The 21,304-nt window shown below is 42.6% G+C and overlaps 1 protein-coding gene across 2 annotated transcripts in view; it reads right to left on the reverse strand.

The window, feature by feature from the left end:
* Window positions 1–21,304, reverse strand: part of dnaaf9 (dynein axonemal assembly factor 9) — a 188,772-nt gene that overhangs the window by 83,902 nt on the left and 83,566 nt on the right. For both annotated transcript variants that reach the window (XM_070866808.1, XM_070866807.1), the window contains 3 exons: window positions 16,412–16,523; window positions 10,448–10,518; window positions 7,304–7,354 (listed from right to left, as the gene is read on the reverse strand). In XM_070866808.1, the coding sequence (XP_070722909.1) occupies window positions 7,304–7,354; window positions 10,448–10,518; window positions 16,412–16,523 (234 nt within the window). The remainder of the gene's footprint in view (window positions 1–7,303; window positions 7,355–10,447; window positions 10,519–16,411; window positions 16,524–21,304) is intronic.

Here is a 21,304-nt window from a genome sequence, read left to right on the forward strand (position 1 = left end):
CGAGATGAAGAGAAAATTCTTCACCCAGAGAGTTGTGAACCTGTGGCATTTCCTACCGCAGAGAATTGTTGATGCCAGTTCATTGGATATATTCAAGAGGGAGTTAGATATGGCCCTTACGGCTAAAGGGATCAAGGGGTATGGAGAGAAAGCAGGAAAGGGATACGGAGGTGAATGATCAGTCATGATCTTATTGAATGGTGGTGCAGGCTCGAAGGGCCGATTAGAAACATAGAAAATAGGTGCAGGAGTAGGCCATTCGGCCCTTCGAGCCTACCCCTGCACCTATTTTCTATGTTTCTATGTTTCTAAGGGAAGCGGATGACAGATATCAAGGGCTAAATACTGCAGAATCTCTAGAGCAGTATAGAACATCCAGGGTGAAATTAAAAAGGATATTAGGAAAGCAAAGAGAAAGCATGAAAAATTCTTGACAAGTAAAATCAAGGAAAATGCAAAGATGTTTTATAAATATTAAGAGCAAGAGGATAACTAAAGAAAGGGTACGGCCTATTAGAGACCAGGAGGGTAAGCAGTATGTGGAAGCGGAAGATGTGGGTATCTGTAATGAATACTTTGCGTCTGTTTTCACAAGAGAGTGGCGATACAGACACTGCTAACGAGGAGTGTGAAAAATTAATTGAAATAAGGAGAGAAAGAGGTATTTGGATTTTAGCAAAGCTTTTGATAAGGTCCCACATGGCAGACTGATCACGAAAGTAAAAGCCCATGGGATCCAGGGCAAAGTGGCAAGTTGGATCCAAAATTGGCTCAGAGGCAGGAAGCAAAGGGTAATGGTTGATGGGTGTTTTTGTGACTGGAAGGATGTTTCCAGTGGGGTTCTGCAGGGCTCAGTACCAGGTCTCTTGCTTTTTGTAGTATACATCAATGATCTAGACTTGAATATAGGGGGTTTATGATTAAAAAGTTTGCAGGTGACACGAAAATCGGCTGTGTGGTTGATGAAGAAGAAAGCTGCGAGCTGCAGGAAGATATCAATGTCCTGGTCAGGTGGGCAGAACAGTGGCAAATGGAATTTAATCCAAAGTGTGAGGTAATGCATTTGTAGAGGGCTAACAAGGCAAGGGAATACACATTAAATGGCAGGACACTGAAAAGTGTAGAGGAACAAAAGGACCTTGGAGTGCTGTCCACAGATCCCTGAAGGTAGCAGGCCAGGTAGATAAGGTGGTTCAGAAGGCATACGGAATGCTTGCCTTTATTAGCCAAGGAACAGAATACAAGAGCAGGGGAGGTTATGCTTGAACTGTATAATACTGGTTAGGCCACAGCTGGAGTACTGGGTGCTGTTCTGGTCACCACATTACAGGATGGATGTGATTGCACTGGAAAAGGTAGAGAGGAGATTTAAGAGGATGTTGCTGGGAGTGGAGAATCTTAGTTGAGGACAAATTGGATAGGCTAAGTTTGTTTTCCTTGGAACAGAGGATGTTGAGGGGAGACCTCATTAAGGTGTATAAAATTATGAGGGGCCTATATATTGTGAATAGAAAGGGCCTATTTCCCTTAGCAGAGGTGTCAACAACCAGGGAGCATAAATTTAAAGTAATTGGTAGAAACTTGAGAGGGGATTTTAGGGGAAGTTTCTTCATGCAGAGGGTTGTGGGGGTCTGGAACTCACTGCCTGAAAGAATGGTAGAGGCAGAAACCACCACATTTTAAAAAAGTGTTTGAATGTGCACCTGAAGTGCCGTAACCTACAGGGCTATGGACCTAGTGCTGGAAAGTGGAATTAGGCTGGATAGCCTCGTTGGCCGGCACGGACACAATGGGCTGAAATAGTCGCCTTCCGTGCTTAAACTTCCATGATTCTATGATTCTTCTATGAAGAGGGGTGATTTATCAGTCAAGCAGTTTTTTTCATCTGTTCAGCACAAGAGGTGTTAGAAGTGATTCCCCAGATGAAAGCAGTATTACAAAGAAAATATCTGCAGAAGGACATTTGGCCCTTCGAGCCTGTACCACCATTCAATATCATGGCTGATCATGCAACTTCAGTACCCCTTTCCTGATTTCTCTCCATACCCCTTGATCCCTTTAGCCATAAGGGCCACATCTCACTTCCTTTTGAATATATCTAACGAACTGGCCTCAACAACTTTCGGTGGTAGAGAATTCCACAGGTTCACCACTCTCTGGGTGAAAAAGTTTCTCCTCATCTTGTCCCCAACATTGGGAACATTCTTCCTGCATCTAACCTGTCCAATCCCTTCAGAATATTATATATTTCTATGAGAACCCCGCTCATTCATCTAAATTCCAGTGAATATAAGCCTAATCGATCCAGTCTTTCTTCATATGTCAGTCCTGCCATCCCGCGAATCAGTCTGGTGAACCTTTGCTGCACTCCCTCAATAGCAAGAATATCCTTCCTCAGATTAGGAGACCAAAACTGTACACAATATTCAAGGTGTGGCCTCACCAAGGCCCTGTACAACGGCAATAAGACCTCCCTGCTCCTATACTCAAATCCTCTCACCATGAAGGCCAACATGCCATTTGCCTTCTTCACCGCCTGCTGTACCTGCATGCGAACTTTCAATGACTGATGTACCATGACACCCAGGTCTCATTGCACCTCCTCTTTTCCTAATCTGTCACCATTCAGATAATATTCTGCCTTCCTGTTTTTGCCATCAATTTTGCCTCATATTTATCTACATTATAGTACATCTGCCATGCATTTGGCCACTCACCTAACCTGTCCAAGTCTCCCTGCAGCCTTTTAGTGTCCTCCTCACAGCTCACACTGCCACCCAGCTTAGTGTCATCTGCAAACTTGGAGATATTACATTCAATTCCTTCGTCTAAATGGGGATTTATCGGCCTTCAATTCCATCAATTTCCCTAACACAATTTCCTTCAGTTCCTCCTTCGCGCTAGACCCTCGGTCCCCAAATATTTCCGGAAGATTATTTGTCTTCCTTAGTGAAGACAGACCAAAGTTTTTGTTCAATTGGTCTGCTGCCACTTTGTTTCCCATTATAAATTCACTTGATTCTGACTGCAAGGGAGCTACATTTGTCTTCACTAATCTTTTTCTCTTCACATATCTATCAAAGCTTTTGCAGTCAGTTTTTATGTTCCCTGCAATCTTACACTCATACTCTATTTTCGCCCTCCTAATTAAACCCTTTGTCCTCCTCTGCCGAGTTCTAAATTTTTCCCAGTCTTCAGGTTTGCTGCTTTTTCTGGCCAATTTATATGCCTCTTCCTTGGATTTAACACTGTCCCTAATTTCCCTTGTTAGCCACGGTTGAGCCACCTTCCCAGTTTTATTTTTACACCAGACAGGGATGTGCAATTGTTGAAGTTCATCCATGTGACCTTTAAATGTCCGCCATTGCCTATCCACCATCAACCCTTAAAGTATCATTCGCCAGTCTATTCTAGCCAACTCACGCTCATACCATCGAAGTTACCTTTCTTGAAGTTCAGGACCCTCGTCTCTGAATTAACTGTGTCACTCTCCATCTTAAATGAAGAATTCTACCATATTACGGTCACTCTTCCCCAAGGAGCCTCGCACAACAAGATTGCTAATTAATCCTCTCTCATTACACAACACCCAGTCTAGGATGGCCAGCTCTCCAGTTGGTTCAACATATTGGTCTAGAAAACCATCCCTTATACACTCCAGGAAATCCTCCACCACCGTATTGCTTCCAGTTTGGTTAGCCCAATCAATATGTAGATTAAAGTCGCCCATGATAACTGCTGTACCTTTATTGCACGCATCCATAATTTCCCGTTTGATACCATCTCCAACCTCACTACGACTGTTTGGTGGTCTGTACACAACTCCCACTAGCGTTTTCTGCCCTTTGGTGTTCCGCAGCTCTACCCATAGATTCCACATCGTCCAAACTAATGTCCTTCCTTACTATTACGTTCAGAGGTTCACAAGGTTGATTCTGAAGATGAGGGGGTTGAACTCCCACTAGCGTTTTCTGCCCTTTGGTGTTCCGCAGCTCTACCCATACAGATTCCACATCGTCCAAACTAATGTCCTTCCTTACTATTACGTTCAGAGGTTCACGAGGTTGATTCTGAAGATGAGGGGGTTGACTTTTGAAGATAGGTTGAGTAGGTTGGGCTCATTAATGTTTAGAATGATGAGAGATGATCTTATCGAAACATATAAGGTAATGAGGGGGCTCAACAAGGTGGATGCAGAAAGGATATTTCCACTCAGGGGAAACTAAAACTAGGGGGCAGAGTCTCAAAATAAGGGGTCACCCATTTAAAACTGAAAGAATAATTTCATCTCTCAGAGGGTTTTAAATCTGTTGAATTCTCTGCCCCAGAGCGCAGTGGAGGCTGGGTCACTGAATATATTTAAGGTGGAGAGACACAGATTTTTGAGCGATAAGGGAGTCAAGGGTTATGGGGAGCATGCAGGGAAGTGGAGTTGAGGCCAAGATCAGATCAGCCATGATCTTATTAAATGGCAGAGCAGGCTTGAGGGACCAAATGGCCTACTCCTGTTCCTATTTCTTATGTTCTTGTATCCCATGGCATTACTCATGCTGTCAGAAACTGTGTTTTACTGTTAATAGAATGAGCACATGGCCCCCAAGGAAATCACAAAGAGGGACAACAATTTGCAATTACATAATACTTTTCACATGTAGTAAGACGTCTTGGAGCACTTTGCAATAAGACAGATGATAAGAGTTGCCACTGCATATCGTGAAAGAGCAGAGAGATGGAAAGTCAATGATGGGGAGTGATTGCAGTCAAAGAGGAAGGGTTTGAGCAGGTTTTTGAAAGCAGGGAGAGAGATGGCAAGGCAGAAGCAACTTGATATAAAATTCCAAGGACAAAATTATAGTGCCAACAAGCAGCCAGCAATGGCAGAGCAGAAGAAGCGGGAGGAGATCACCGAGGTAGGCAAGGAAATAGAGGAAATTGGAACTGGTACGCTGGATTATAGGGAGCAAATGGAGCTTGGAGACTTCAGGGTTGATAATAGTGTGAAACTTAGTGTTGGTAAGGACCTGGTCGAGTTGAAGCTTGTGGGAGCTTGAGGGAGGGAGACAAGTTAGGAGGATGTGGGAGGCATCATACCTTGAAAGCAGAGCTGGAGTTTTGGCAGAAGAGAAGAAATAGGGGAAGTGACAACCAAGTTGTCAAGTGGAAGGAAGCAACTTAGCAGGGCCTCATTCCCATCAATGGTCCCAAGCCCCTCGACTGACTTTCTCCTCCACTCTGCTAAATAGAGTCTCTGTCCATCTCTGCTCAATTTATTAAATAGCTCTCTTTATCCTGAACCCAACAGATAATTTTTCCACAAAAGCAAAATACTTGGATGTTGGAATTTGAAATAAAAACAGAAACTGTTGGAAACACTCAGCAGGTCAGGCAGCATCTGTAGACAGACAAATAGCGGTAACCTTTCAGGTTTGTGACCTTTCGTCAGAACTGGAAAAGGTTAAGAGATGGAATAGATTTTAACTAGGTTCAGAGGCAGAGAAGGGGGGGGGGGGGGGGAAAAGAGAGGGGTGGCAAGAATAAAAGGGACGATACGTGATCTGGTGGAAGGCAGGAGTGGTTAAACACTGCAAATGGTCATGGCAGAATAAATGATCAACAGCTGCCACCTGAAAAAAGAGAGGCAGAGGTTATGATCTGAAATTGTTGAACTCAAGAATATAAACTCTGTTTCTCTCCACAGATGCTGCCTGACCTGAATATTTCCAGATATTTTTTCCATACCTTCTACATCTTCACTGCTCTTTATTGCTGTTCTTTTCACTTTCCCCTTTTACCCATCTGTTTATTCAGTTCTACCTCTCTCACTTGTGTTTCAGTAACACTGCAGCATTTAGAAATTCACATGAGCAGACTGTGAGAACAAGCTGACTACAGAGAAGCACAGACACATCGGAGAGGAGCAGGCCACAGTAGTCTTGTTGGAAGATGTTCCTGTCCTCAATTCTTCATGAAATTGAAAAACAAATTCGAACAGACTCCTGCACATGCTCAACAGGGGGCAGAATAGCTGGAGGCAACTCTTGCAAGTTCCTCTGCTAAGGAAGTGAACTCCAAAGGAAACATTTTCAGTGATATGGGGAAAGAACAGAAGAGTGGGACTAATTGGATATCTGGTTCAAGGAGCCAACACAGCCACAATGGGCCAAATAGCCTCTTTCTGTGTTGCAAGATTCTAATTTAGGTGAACACATGGGGAATCAGACTCTTGACCTATTTTGCTAAAAAAAAGTCACAATGGCTCCTGTAAATTGTAGTTCCAGGGATAGTTGGCAAATTTAGTACAAGTTTTAATATATGTGATATGAGAATGCTCAGAGGCTTAGCAAGATGCCTTGTATTAACTGTGGAAAAATGGCAATTGTTAATGAGCCACAATTATGGGTAGATTTTTGATCGTGTGTTTTGTGGCAAACATGATTTTTAGTGGTTTATATTGGTCTTTTCAAAGAACTGCAATGCTAACTCATTTTTTGAGGGAATGTGATTGAGGAGGACATTGCATCTGGGGAGAAAGGTTTTACCAAATGCAACTGGTGAATAATGCAAGTACAAAACAACCAATCAAAAAAGAGGGAAACACACAAATTTAAACAATTAGTCAATAAGGAAACATAAAACAAATTTGATCACAATATAGCCCAAGCCATGTCAAACAAAAAAAAGACAAACAGCTCTCAATCTAATTTTCACAACACATTAAGATACTATTTTTATGCATGTGGTCTTGTATTTACTCTGTACAGCCACCAGAGAGCTCATTCCCCAAAGTCCCAAGGGATACCATAATCCCTTGGGAGCACAGGTATTTAAGGAGGCTTCACAGGTTGGAGGCGCACTCTGGAGACCTGCAATAAAAGACTGAGGTTACGCTTTACTTTGAGCTCAGTGTTCGGTCTGACTCTTTCTCCATACTCAACAACTATGATGAGACAAACGGAGTAAATTTGGACCTATGGCAATTTTTCTAATTTTCCCCAAGTTCAGACATTGTATGACACACAGTGGCTATTGAAGCAAAGTGCAGCTTCAAATTTATGAAAGCTAAAATCCTGAATGTGCTGCAGTAAAACTATCACAATATCTAAGAATCCAAAACCAACATCTCAGACCCGGAAATATGACTGCAGAATCAGACTATAGCATCTCAAAAATTCTTTCCATTATTCAAACTTCCAGAGTGTATACCATCGCAGCAAATTAAACACAGCCATTGTGCAAATCAATTTGCTAAAAGTTATAAACTATAAAATTACTAAGTTTATAAAATTCAAATTAGAGGACCTACCTTTACTATTTGCTGTGCTTCTTCAGAAAGTTTCACCTCAGCATCTTCAACCTTATGAAGGAAAACAATTTAAGAATATAAAATACCACAATATCATTTGAACATGTCTTCAGAATTCCTATTTTTTGAAATTACAACAGATTTGACGGCAATGGAAATGTCCAACTCCCTCCTGCTCACTCAGTCAGAATTGGAGCGAGTACAAGTTAGCTGGGAGAGAGGCAAGGAGGAATACTTTCTAATAGGGTTCAAAATAAAACATACTAGTAATGTATTAACAATAGTCTTTGTGGTTTACAAAACTAATCATCGTGTTAAATCCAATGACACTATTTCGATGATGGAAGGCATAGGCTCGCAGCATTACAGCTATCAACAACAAAGATTGTTACTGAATTAATAAAAAAATTCCAAATGCAATAATTAAACAGATTTTAAACTTGGGTCAAGAGATTCTCATTTCTTTGTAAATCAAGTGGAATTTTAGGATGAATTTCTGACCTCAAAAGCTAGATATTGTCAAGATAACAGACCACAAAAGCAAAGTACTCAGTGTTAATGTTCCTTCATGAAGAACAGTTAATGATATAAAGGCACAAAGCAACTACACGGCTGCCAGTAATGAGGAAGGATGGCTGGATGTTATAGCAGGCGCAAGAACCATATCAGGCATATAAAATTAAAGAACATTACTTTTCAAACTCTGATTTAAAGAGGCATGGCACATAGAAAATAGAGATAAAGTACATTATAATGAGAATATTCTGTTCTTAAAAACACAAATAAATTGATCTACAATAACCACTATCCTTAATTTACTAAATTTATATTTTTGGATCTATTCCACACTGAAAAAAATCAAATTACAATGGGTATAACTCAAAATAAATGTATGCACAGAAAACACTAGTGAGTCATTACTAGTCATTATTTGCATAGGTAAATATTATATACATGGGAATCCCAATGTAAATCAGTAACTTAGAGAACACAGAATAGATTTTTTTTTTAATTGAAAATACTGGAAATGCAGATGGTCAGTGAGGTTCAAGCTAATCTGCATATGGTCTCACCAAGGAAAGAGTCCGCTGTTCAAGCGGAAAATATACAATAGTAGTTTGGAGAAAGCACCTGTACAAGCGAATGTTTAAGGTTGGTATCCCAAACTCAGTTATGCAGAACAGGTATGCACTGAAACCAGCATACAGGTAAAACTGCAGTAAACCAAGAACTTGTATGAGGCCACATCACAAGTACCGAGATACTTTTCTTAAGGAGTAGATGATGCATTCAGTATATATTTTTTTTAAATCATGTGTCTTATTAACTCGGACTTTGTTGCCTCATCTAAGTTTGAGCTGCAATAAACTTTTGTGGGCAGCAATTATGCAGCATAACAATATTTTTTTTTAATTTGTTCTAGGATGGAGTGACTTAGAGCACTGCATCACAATGCACAATGCTCCCTCCGTGACACCCTGGTCCATTCCGCAGTCACCCCCAGCACCCCCTCCCCTTCCCACAGCACCTTTCCGTCCAAGCGCAGGAGATACAATACCTGCCCTTTTACCTCCTCCCTTCCCACTATCCAGGACCTTCCAGGTGAAACAGCGATTTACTTGTACTTTTTTCAATTTAGTATTCGCTGCTCACGATGTGGTCTCCTCTACATTGGGGAGACCAAGCATAGATTGGGTGACCGCTTTGCATAACACCTCCGTTCAGTCCGTAAGTGTGACCCTGAGCTTCCGGTTGCCTGTCACTTTAATTATCCACTCTACTCCACTCCCGCTCTGACCTCAGTCTCCTACACTGTTCCAACAAAGCTCAATGCAAGCTCGAGGAACAGCACCTCATCTTTCGTTTAGGTACTTTACAGCCTTCTGCACTCAACATGGAGTTCAACAATTTCAGAGTGTAGCCGCTGCCAATCTTAGGCTCCCTTCCCTTCCCTTGCCCCCGCCACGAGCCTGTTTTTCTTTTTTTCTTCTTTTCTCGAATGGCAGATGGTAATTATCTCACCGTTCACACCCTATCTTGACTACTATTTTTCTAACTCCTGGCATTACCATTTGAATTTGGGCCATCATCCCATTTGTCTCTCTAATCTCTCCTGTCTTCCACCCTATCACAGACCTTCCCTTTTGTTCTTTCTTCCTCTCCCCCTTTCAGTGCTTGTTAAGAATCTGTTCTTTCCAAACACTCTCCAGTTCTGACGACCTGAAACGTTAACTCTGCTTTCTCTCCACAGATGCTGCCTGACCCGCTGAGATTTCCAGAATTTTTAATCACAATAATGAATATAGTTAATTAACACCTCTTTAGTTTAACAAGCTTATTAAAAAATGTAACTTTTTAAAAATATTGATTCTCGGAATGTGGGCGCGGTGGCAAGGCCAGCATTTATTGCCCATCCAGATACAACTGAGTGGGTTTGCAAGGCCACTTCTGAGGGCAGTTAAGAGTCAATGATGCTGGTGTGGGACTGAAGTCGCATAAAGGCCAAACCTGGCAAGGATGGCAAGTCTCTCTTTCCTGAAGAACATTAGTGAACCAGTTAGGTTTTACAACAATCCACCAACGCCATGGTCACTTTTACTCATCCCAACTTTGTGTTTCTTGGTTTTGTCAACTGAATTTAAATTCACAAATTGCCACAGTGGAATATTAGTCCAGAACTCTGGATTACTCAGCCCAGTAACACAGCTACTATATTAGCACAAATTACTGAAGAACTGTGAAATATGAAATCTATTCTACTTTTGACTTTGTGGGTTGGCACACACTTTCATACAAATGCCCCCAACTAGGGTTGAGGATGACAGTAATACTTGCTCAGTAGGCTCAAGATAACTGAATCAGGTTCTATGCCATTTTCCAGTTTTTTTTCTTATGGAACTACTTCTTAAAATCCTGTTTTTGAAGCCAAGAGAGTTTGGAAATGGCGAATCTTCAGCAAAATATAGGGTGATTCCTAGGTAGTAGGTGAAAGGTAATATATTTTTTACCCTTGTTTTCTATTGTACCTGAATTGTGATTGCATTAGGGCTCTCACAACAAATGGAAGAGAATTTGCAGTTCACTTGCAGTCAATGTTTTACATTTGAACAATTCTCAGTTTAATACACTACATCAGTTACTTACCATCCAGGAGACATATCGAGGCACAGTTGCTGTAAGAATCAAGTAGCTGCTGTCTGTAGACACAGTGCCATCTACAGTGAAAAAGGGGAACAACACATCAAATTATGTGTCAAATTACCCACCACATGTTAGATAAATTAAAGCCCATGGGATTAAAGGTGCAGTGGCAGCATGGATGCAAAATTGGCTAAGGGATAGAAAGCGAGAGCAGGGGTGAACGGTTGTTTTGCAGAATGCAGAGAACTAGACAGTGGTGTTAGCCTGAATTCGGTATTAGGACCACTGCTTTGTTTAATATATATTAATGACCCTGACTTTGAAATTATATTCCAGTTTGCAGATGACGCGAAACTCGGAATTGTGGTAAACAATGAGGAGGATAGTAATAGACTTCAGGAGGACATCGGCAGACTGGTAAAATGGACAGACGCGTGGCAGATGAAAATTAACACAGAAGAGTGTGCAATGATATATTTTGGTAGGATGAATGAAGAAAGGCAATATGAACTAAATGGTACAATTTTAAAGGGGTTGCAGGAACAGAGAGACCTGGGGATGTATGTACACGAATCTTTGGACAAGTTGAAAAAGCTGTTAAAAAGGCATATGGGATCCTTCGCTTTATAAACATAGGCAGAGAGTACAAAAGCAAGGAAGTTAAACTAAACCTTTATAAAACACTGGTTAGGCCCCAGCTGGAGTAGTGTGTTCAAACCTGGGCACCACACTTTCGGAAGGATGTCAAAGCCTTTAAGACAGCGTGAAGAGATTTACTAGAATGGTATGAGGAAGTGAGGGACTTCAATTTTGTGGATAGACTGGAGAAGCTGGGATTGTTCTCCTTGGAGCAGAAAAGGTTAAGAGGAGATTTGATAGAAGTGTTCAAAATCATGAATGGTTTTGAGTAAATGAGAAACTGTTTCCAATGGCAGATTTGTCAGTCATCAGAGTACACAGATTTAAGGTGATTGGCAAAAGTAGTAGAGACGACTTGAGGAAACATTTCTTTCACACAATGAGTTGTTGTGATCTGGAATGCACTGCCTGAAATGGTGGTGAAGCAGAATCAATGATAACATTCAAAAGAAGATTTGCTAAGTAATTGAAAAGGAAAAAAAATTACAGGGTTATAGGGAAAGAGCAGGGAAGTGGGATAAATTGAATAGCCCCAGCAAAGAGACGGCAATGGCACGATGGGCTGAATGGCCTCCTTCTGTGCTGTATCATTCTATGATTCTAAATCAGTGCCGTTCTTTAATGTTACAGCATGGGATTAATAATAGACTTGCCACTTTCAATGTCCAGACAAAATGGTGAAACATTTTTTTAAAAACTAAGAATGCTGGGGTGTATAGCCACTAAGAGAATAAAACTCCAGAGGTTATATCCTGACCAGATATTAAGATTTAAACCAGGATCAGTTTTGGTCATAATGCTATAAAAATAAGACAGGGTTGCACGTGGCCAGAAGAGCTTTGCTAAGGGATATAAAGTGTGTAAAAGGGATATAAACCAGCACTGAAAGTTTTAAATCCCACACTGATGCCCATTAGCAAGCTCCAAATACTTAAGCTGAGGATTGGGAAATATATAACAGCACTCTCGTCAAACGGAGGATTGGTAGTTATGTAACAATGCTCTCCACATAACGGCTCTGATCCATGCTGCTCATTTCAGGTTGGACTTTCAGTATAACAACAATTTGTATTTATATAGCGCCTTTAACATAGTAAAACGTCCCAAGGTGCTTCACAGGCGTATTAGAAGTCAAAAGTTTGGAGAAATTCGGGCAGAAGCTTGGTTTTAAGGAGTGTCCTAAAGGTGTAGAGAGGGGTAGAGAGGCAGAGGGGCTTATGGAGAGAATTTCTGGGTTAAGGGCTTTGGCAACAGAAGGCACAGCCAATAATGGTTGAGCGATTATAATCAGGGATGCTCAAGAGGGCAGAATTAGAGGAGCGCAGACATCTTGGGGGGAAGGAATTAGAGATAGAGAGAGGAGAAGCAATGGAGGGATTTGAAAACAAGGATGAGAATTTTGAAATCGAGACGTTGCTTAGAGGAGGATATAGTGAGGAGGATAGTGACAGACTTCAGGAAGTCAGACAGGCTGGTGGAATGGGCGGACATATGGCAAATTAAATTTAAACACGGGAAAGTGCAAAGTGATACATTTTGGTAGGAAGAATGAGGAGAGGCAATACAAACTAAATGGTACAATTCTAATGGAGGGGGCATGAACAGAGACCTGGGGGGTATATGTGCACAAATCCTTGAAGGTGGCAGGGCAGGTTGAGAAAGTAGTTTAAAAAAAAAAAGCATACGAGATCTTGGGCTTCTTAAATAGAGGCATGGAGGGGCCTGGAGATTGGAGTTAGGAGTGAGGTCGGAGATCTTGTGACCGGGAGAGGCGGTATTTATGGTAAGTATTTAATTTCTTTTTTTAATCTTGTGTTTTTGCATTGGTTCCCCTGGAGGCAATCAGCACTGGCAGTGACTGTCTCAGGGCAAACCAAAGTTGCAGCAGGGACCAGAAGCAGGCGTTAGGCCCTTTATTTGCAAATGCAAATAGGCTATCGCCTGCTTCAGACATGGGTAAAGGACGCTTTTTGTTTATCCATTACCAAGTGATGTCTGACGCAATCAGAGGCAGAAGCATATGCACGCATCGGACACCATTTTGGCACCCATAGTGCCCAATGGGCATATAGGATCAGCAGTAGGCCAAACAATGGGCGCTACCGATTCCAATTTCGCGCCCAAACTATGAGCTAATAGATTTATGATTTTACACATGCAACAGAGTGCTTTCCTCCAATAGTTCAAAATAAAATTTAACTTTTAAGAACACATTACACCTTAGTAACTAGATCAGACATAAATATTAATGTTGGAAATTTGTGGTGTCACAACAGAAATATCCCTTCAACGAGTAACAGAGACTGCTCGGATTTCTTCACAATAACATGTACAACCTTAAGTTTATAGCTTGCAATGGTCAGGAAAACAAGCACATAATCAGCGATCTACAGACAAGATTTTCTAATTAGCATTAATACTGACAATAATCTATTTAGTTCAATATACAAATATTGTGTGTTCTCATTACTTTCTGACATTACCTTAGGCACAGAAATGCAGACGAGTTAACAGCAAAGTATTTTCTCTATTCATTAGATCTCAAAAACTACAGATTTCATTTGATTGATTTTTACATGAATATTTCACCCCCAATACACAGACATAGGATTGGAGGAACAGAAATAGGCCATTCAGCCCCTCGAGCCTGCTCCATCATTCAATTAGACCATGGCTGATCGATTTCTCAATTTCATCTACCTGTCTTAATACCCATGCCTAAAAAAATATCAATCTCAGTTTTGAAATTTTTCAACTGACTCGCAGTCTCAACAGCTTTTTGGGAGGATGATTTCCACTACCCTGTGTGTGAAGTGCTTTCTGCCCCCTAGTTCTGGACTCACCGACAAGAGGAAATGGTTTCTCCATCTACCCTATCAAATCTTTTATTCATCTTAAATACCTCAATTAGATCACCTTTTAACCATATATATTTAAAACGAATACAAGCCTAGTATATGCAACATGTTTTCATTACGGAATCCTTTTAGCCCCTGTTTCATTCTGGTGAATCTGCACTGCAGCCCCTTCAAAGCCAATATATCCTTCCTGGGGTGCATTGCCCAGAACTGAATGCAGTACTCAGGATAGGGTCTCCCCAGAGCTTGATACAACAACAACTTGTATAGCACCTTTAACGTAGTAAAACATCCCAAGGTGCATTACAAGACAAAAAACATTTTGACACCGAGCCAAATTGGGAGAAATTAGGGCAGATGAGCAAAAACTTGGTCAAAGAGGTCATTTTTAAGGAGCATCTTAAAAGGAGGAAAGAGAAGTAGAGGCGCGGAGAGATTTATGCAGGAAATTCCAGAGTTTAGGGGAGAGGCAACAGAAGTCACGGCCACCAATGGTTGAGCGATTATTATCAAGAGGGCAGAATTAAAGGAGTGCAGACATCTCGTGGGGTTGTGGGGCTGGTGATTAGAGATCGGGAGGGACAAGGCCAGAGCGGGATTTGAAAACAAGGATGAGAATTTTGAAATCGAGGCGTTGCTTAACCGGGAGCCAATATGGCTCAGCGACCACAGGGGTGAAGGGTCAACAGGACATGGGCATAAGCGAGTTCGGACATGGACAACCGAGTTTTGGATGACCTCAAGGGTAGAATGTAGGGTAATTTCTATCCCTTTGTATTCCAGCCCACTGGAGGTAAAAACCCAACATTCCATTAGCCTTCATTTTTTTTTAACCTGCCCATGAGCTTAGTGATTTCTGTACTTGGGGCCCTTAAATCTCTCTGTTCAGCCACAATTCCTAGCTTCTCACCATTTAGAAAATACTCTGATCTATCTTTCTTGGGTCCAAAGTGGATGACCTCACAATTGACCACATTGAACCCTAATTGCGACCACATTGAGCCCTAATTGCCGCAGTTTGGCCCACTCACTTAATCTATCAATGTGTCGTGGCAACTTTCGGCTCCCATCTATACTATTTACTGTGCCATCTAACTTAGTGTTGTCAGCAATCTGAGATATACGGCTCTCCATTCCTTCATCCAAGTCATTTATAAATATGGTGAAAAGTTGCGGCCCCAGTACAGATCCCTGGGGAACACCATGAGTCAAATTCTGCCAATTTGAGTACATAACCAATATCTATACTCTGTCTCCTATCTCCTAACCAATTCCCTATCCAAGTCTTTATGTTAGCAATCTCTTATATAGAACCTTCCAAGTCCATATAAATATCATCCTTGGATAGTCCCTTATCGACCACATTAGTTACCGTCAATCTCCACCTTTAAAATTTCAAGGGACCCAGAATCCTCAGCTTTTTGGGGAAGAGAATTACAGATTTCCATTACCTGGGTGAAAAAGTGCCTCCTGATTTCACTCTTGAATGACCAAGCTCTAAATTTATGATTGTGGCCCATTGTTTTTGGATTTTCCAGCAGATGTTAGAGTCTGCAGCAAATCCTTCTGTCAATCTAAACACCACAATTAAATCACCCCTCAACCTTCTAAGCTTAAGGAAATACAAACCAAGTTTACGCAATCCATCCTCGTAGACCAATATATGTTTCCTGAGGAGCGGTTCCTAAAACTGAATGCAGTGTGCGTATGGCATCAAACCAAGGCTCTTTACAACTGAATCATAACTTCCTCCCCTTGGTATTCCAGCTCCCTTGATATAAATGGCAACATTCTATTAGAATTTTTGATTATTTCTTGTACCTGTGCATTAGCTTTTATTAACATGCCCGCCGACACCCAAATCCCTTTGTTCACCGACAGTTGCTAGTCTCTCGCTACTAAGAAAATATTCCAATAGTTTTGTTCTTGAATCCAAAGTGAATTATTCCTTCTGGCACAGTTTTGTCCACTCACTTAATTTGTCTATCTTCCTTTGTAACTTCCTGCGCTCATCCGCACTTCTTATCGTCTCTCCTAAGGTGTCATCTGCAAACTTAGATGTACATCCAAATCATTGAAGGTGAAAACCCAAGGCCTCAGTACAGATTCTAGGGGAATACCACTTGTCACATTCCACCAATTAGAGTGCATTTCTTTTATTCTTACTCTGACTCCGACTTCCCAACTAATTACCAACCCATGTTGCAAGGTTACCACCAATTCCATGCGCTTTTATTTTTGCTAATAATCTCGAATACAATCTGATCAAAAGTCTTTGGAAGTCCATATAGATAACATTCATAGACACTTCCCTGTCCACCATGTTAGTGACCTTCTAAAAAAAATGCAATTAAATTAGTCAGACATGACCTATCGTTTGTAAACTGTTGCAAAAAAATGAATCTTATCTTGAATACTTCTTGAATAATACAGGGTGAGAAATGAACTTCTCTGAAATTATTTCACTTACCATTTTCTTTGAGAAACAGCTTTGATTCTAGGAATGATTCAGAAAACACAATGGACCCGAGAGACCCTTTGCCTTCCGTTAAATCTGGAATGTCATACACAGTCATGGATGCCTACAATACAATTACAAGTGAAAATCATAGTTAGCCAATCTCAAATCAGGGCTACAGTGAGGCACAAAAAAAATAAATCAGCAGGGCTTAGAGCTCTTGATTTTTAACCAGTCATCCTGTCACACGTGTGTGTGGACATAGAGTAACGATAGGGATCTAGCTATAATGGCTTCCCCAAATTATTGAGTACTCTGCAAAACCCACCATCCACACTAACATGTGAAGAATGGCTCTTTAGCCAGGAAGCAGAAGACTACTGCCCATGGATCCACTCCCAAGGATGATTTGCTGCAGTGGGCTGGGGAAGAGACGACAAATTCATGAAAAACTAAACTACTGACATTAGTTTACAGAATTCAAAAGATATAACTTTTACAAACCTTTTAACGATAGTGATAGGGGATACAATTGTAAGGGGAATAGATAGGCGTTTCTACGGCCGCAACCGAGACTCCAGGATGGTATGTTGCCTCCCTGGTGCAAGGGTCAAGGATGTCTCTGAGCGGGTGCAGGACATTCTAAAAAAGGAGGGAGAACAGCCAGTTGTCGTGATGCACATTGGTACCAACGACATAGGTAAAAAAAAAAGGGATGAGGTCCTATGAAAAGAATTTAAGGAGCTAGGAGCTAAATTAAAAAGTAGGACCTCAAAAGTAGTAATCTCGGGATTGCTACCAGTGCCACATGCTAGTCAGAGTAGGAATCGCTGGATAGCACAGATGAATACATGGCTTGAGCAGTGGTGCAGCAGGGAGGGATTCAAATTCCTGGGGCATTGGAACCAGTTCTGGGGGAGGTGGGATCAGAACAAAGCGGACGGTCTGCACCTGGGCAGGACCGCAACCAATGTCCTAGGGGGAGTGTTTGCTAGTGCTGTTGCGGAGGAGTTAAACTAATATGGCAGGGGGATGGGAATCAATGCAGGGAGACAGAGGGAAACAAAAAGGAGACAAAAGCAAAAGACAGAAAGGAGATGAGGAAAAGTGGAGGGCAGAGAAACCCAAGGCAAAGAACAAAAAGGGCCACTGTACAGCAAAATTCTAAAAGGAAAAAGGGTGTTAAAAAAACAAGCCTGAAGGCTTTGTGTCTTAAAGCAAGAAGTATCCGTAATAAGGTGGATGAATTAACTGTGCAAATAGATGTTAACAAATATGATGTGATTGGGATTACAGAGACGTGGCTCCAGGATGATCAGGGCTGGGAACTCAACATCCAGGGGTATTCAACATTCAGGAAGGATAGAATAAAAGGAAAAGGAGGTGGGGTAGCATTGCTGGTTAAAGAAGAGATTAATGCAATAGTTAGAATGGACATTAGCTTGGATGATCTGGAATCCATATTGGTAGAACTGCAGAACACCAAAGGGCAAAAAACATTAGTGGGAGTTGTGTACAAACCTCCAAACAGTAGTAGTAATGTTGGGGAGGGCATCAAACAGGAAATTAGGGGTGCATGCAATAAGGGTGACTTTAATATGCACATAGATTGGGCTAACCAAACTGGAAGCAATACGGTGGAGGAGGATTTCCTGGAGTGCATGAGGGATGGTTTGAGAGACCAATATGTCGAGGAACCAACTAGGGGGGAGGCAATCTTAGACTGGGTGTTGTGTAATGAGAGAGGATTAATTAGCAATACTGTTGTGCGAGGCCCCTTGGGGAAGAGTGATCATAATATGATGGAATTCTGCATTAGAATGGAGAATTAAACAATTAATTCAGAGACCATGGTCCAGAACTTAAAGAAGGGTAACTTTGAAGGTATGAGGCGTGAATTAGCTAGGATTGATTGGCAAATGATACTTAAGGGGTTGACTGTGGATGAGCAATGGCAGACATTTAGAGACCCCATGGATGAACTACAACAATTGTACATTCCTGTCTGTCGTAAAAATAAAAAAGGAAAGGTGGATCAACCGTGGCTATTAAGGGAAATCAGGGATAGTATTAAAGCCAAGGAAGTGGCATACAAATTGGCCAGAAATAGCAGTGAACCCGGAGACTGGGAGAAATTTAGGACTCAGCAGAGGAGGACAAAGGGTTTGATTAGGGCAAGGAAAATGGAGTACGAGAAGGAGTTTGCAGGGAACATTAAGACGGATTGCAAAAGTTTCTATAGATATGTAAAGAGAAAAAGGTTAGTAAAGACAAACGTAGGTCCCCTGCAGTCAGAATCAGGGGAAGTCATAACAGGGAACAGAGAAATGGCAGACCAATTGAACAAGTACTTTGGTTCGGTATTCACTAAGGAGGACACCAACAACCTTCCGGATATAAGAGGGGTCAGAGGGTCTAGTAAGGAGGAGGAACTGAGGGAAATCCTTATTAGTCGGGAAATTGTGTTGGGGAAATTAATGGGATTGAAGGCCGATAAATCCAATGGGCCTGATGGACTACATCCCAGAGTACTTAAGGAGGTGGCCTTGGAAACAGCGGATGCATTGACAGTCATTTTCCAACATTCCATTGACTCTGGATCAGTTCCTATCGAGTGGAGGGTAGCCAATGTAACCCCACTTTTTAAAAAAGGAGGGAGAGAAAACAGGGAATTATAGACCGGTAAGCCTGACATCGGTAGTGGGTAAGATGATGGAATCAATTATTAAGGATGTCATAGCAGCGCATTTGGGAAGAGGTGACATGATCGGTCCAAGTCAGCATGGATTTGTGAAAGGGAAATCATGCTTGACAAATCTTCTAGAATTTTTTGAGGATGTTTCCAGTCGAGTGGACACGGGAGAACCAGTTGATGTGGTATATTTGGACTTTCAGAAGGCTTTCGACAAGGTCCCACGCAAGAGATTAATGTGCAAAGTTAAAGCACATGGGATTGGGGGTAGTGTGCTGACATGGATCGAGAACTGGTTGTCAGACAGGAAGCAAAGAGCAGGAGTAAATGGGGACTTTTCAGAATGGCAGGCGGTGACTAGTGGGGTACCGCAAGGTTCTGTGCTGGGGCCCCAGCTGTTTACACTGTACATTAATGATTTAGACGAGGGGATTAAATGTAGTATCTCCAAATTTGCGGATGACACTAAGTTGGGTGGCAGTGTGAGCTGCGAGGACGATGCTATGAGGCTGCAGAGCGACATCGATAGGTTAGGTGAGTGGGCAAATGCATGGCAGATGAAGTATAATGTGGATAAATGTGAGGTTATCCACTTTGGTGGTAAAAACAGAGAGACAGACTATTATCTGAATGGTGACAGATTAGGAAAAGGGGAGGTGCAACGAGACCTGGGTGTCATGGTACATCAGTCATTGAAGGTTGGCATGCAGGTACAGCAGGCGGTTAAGAAAGCAAATGGCATGTTGGCCTTCACAGCGAGAGGATTTGAGTACAGGGGCAGGGAGGTGTTACTACAGTTGTACAGGGCATTGGTGAGGCCACACCTGGAGTATTATGTACAGTTTTGGTCTCCTAACCCGAGGAAGGACATTCTTGCTATTGAGGGAGTGCAGCGAAGGTTCACCAGATTGATTCCCGGGATGGCGGGACTGACCTATCAAGAAAGACTGGATCAACTGGGCTTGTATTCAGAAGAATGAGAGGGGACCTCAAAGAAACGTTTAAGATTCTGATGGGTTTAGACAGGTTGGATGCAGGAAGAATGTTCCCAATGTTGGGGAAGTCCAGAACCAGGGGTCACAGTCCAAGGATAAGGTGTTAGCCATTTCGGACCGAGATGAGGAGGAACTTCTTCACCCAGAGAGTCGTGAACCTGTGGAATTCTCTACCACAGAAAGTTGTTGAGGCCAATTCACTAAATATATTCAAAAAAGAGTTAGATGTAGTCCTTACTACTCGGGGGATCAAGGGGTATGGCGAGAAAGCAGGAATGGGGTACTGAAGTTGCATGTTTAGCCATGAACTCATTGAATGGCGGTGCAGGCTAGAAGGGCCAAATGGCCTACTCCTGCATTTTCTATGTTTCTATGTTTCTAACCATATGTGGAACTTGTTCAAAATTACAACTGATACATATGAAGATAACAAAAATAGGGAGCAGAGTTAAATGTGAAAGAAGCTGCACTCTAAGATAGAATGACAGACAGGCTATGAGATTAGGTAGATAGATGTCAGATGAACATTAACACAAAGCAATGAGGTCAAGTTTCGGGCTGTGCCTAGAACGGCGAAGCCCCGCGAGCGACGCCTGATTTCCACGGCGAAAACTTACCTCGGTATTCTCCACGCCCTCGATGCAGCGCAGCACGAGCTGTGGGGGGCGGAACCAGGTCCCTGCGCTGAAAACAATGCCGGGACCTCTGCACATGCGCGCTACAGTGGGCGTGCATGCGCAGTTGCGCCAGGCGCCTGAAACTGTTTGGAGGGGCCCAAAGCACACGACCCCTAGCCCTGGCCGAATGGGCTCACTGGGGCGGCGAAGATTAGGCTGCACCTCTCTCCTCTTCAGCTCCTGCTCTGGCTGTGGGCTCCAGCTTCCTCCCCTGCTCAGCTCACGCTTCCTCTGGCTCTCACCTCCACCCCGTCCCCTGCCCGACCCTCCCCCCCAGCTCCTGCTCCGCTACCCACTCCGCACCCTCTTCCTTCGGCGGAGCCCGCCCGCCCGAAGTCTTTGGCCCAGCTTCTTCACGTCGGCCAGGCCCATTCAGCCTCCTCCCGATCCTCTCACCCCACCCCCCTCCCTCTCCTCTCCTCTCCTCTCCATCCCCCTCCCATCCCGTCTTCCACACCCCCCCGCTCCCTCCTCTCGCCCCCCCCACCCCCCCATCTTGCCTCGCCCCCCCCTCCCTCCTTCCCCCCTCTCCCTCCCTCTT

The sequence above is a fragment of the Pristiophorus japonicus genome, chromosome 2, assembly GCF_044704955.1.
Source record: "Pristiophorus japonicus isolate sPriJap1 chromosome 2, sPriJap1.hap1, whole genome shotgun sequence".
In the NCBI taxonomy this organism is placed as follows: Eukaryota; Metazoa; Chordata; class Chondrichthyes; family Pristiophoridae; genus Pristiophorus; species Pristiophorus japonicus.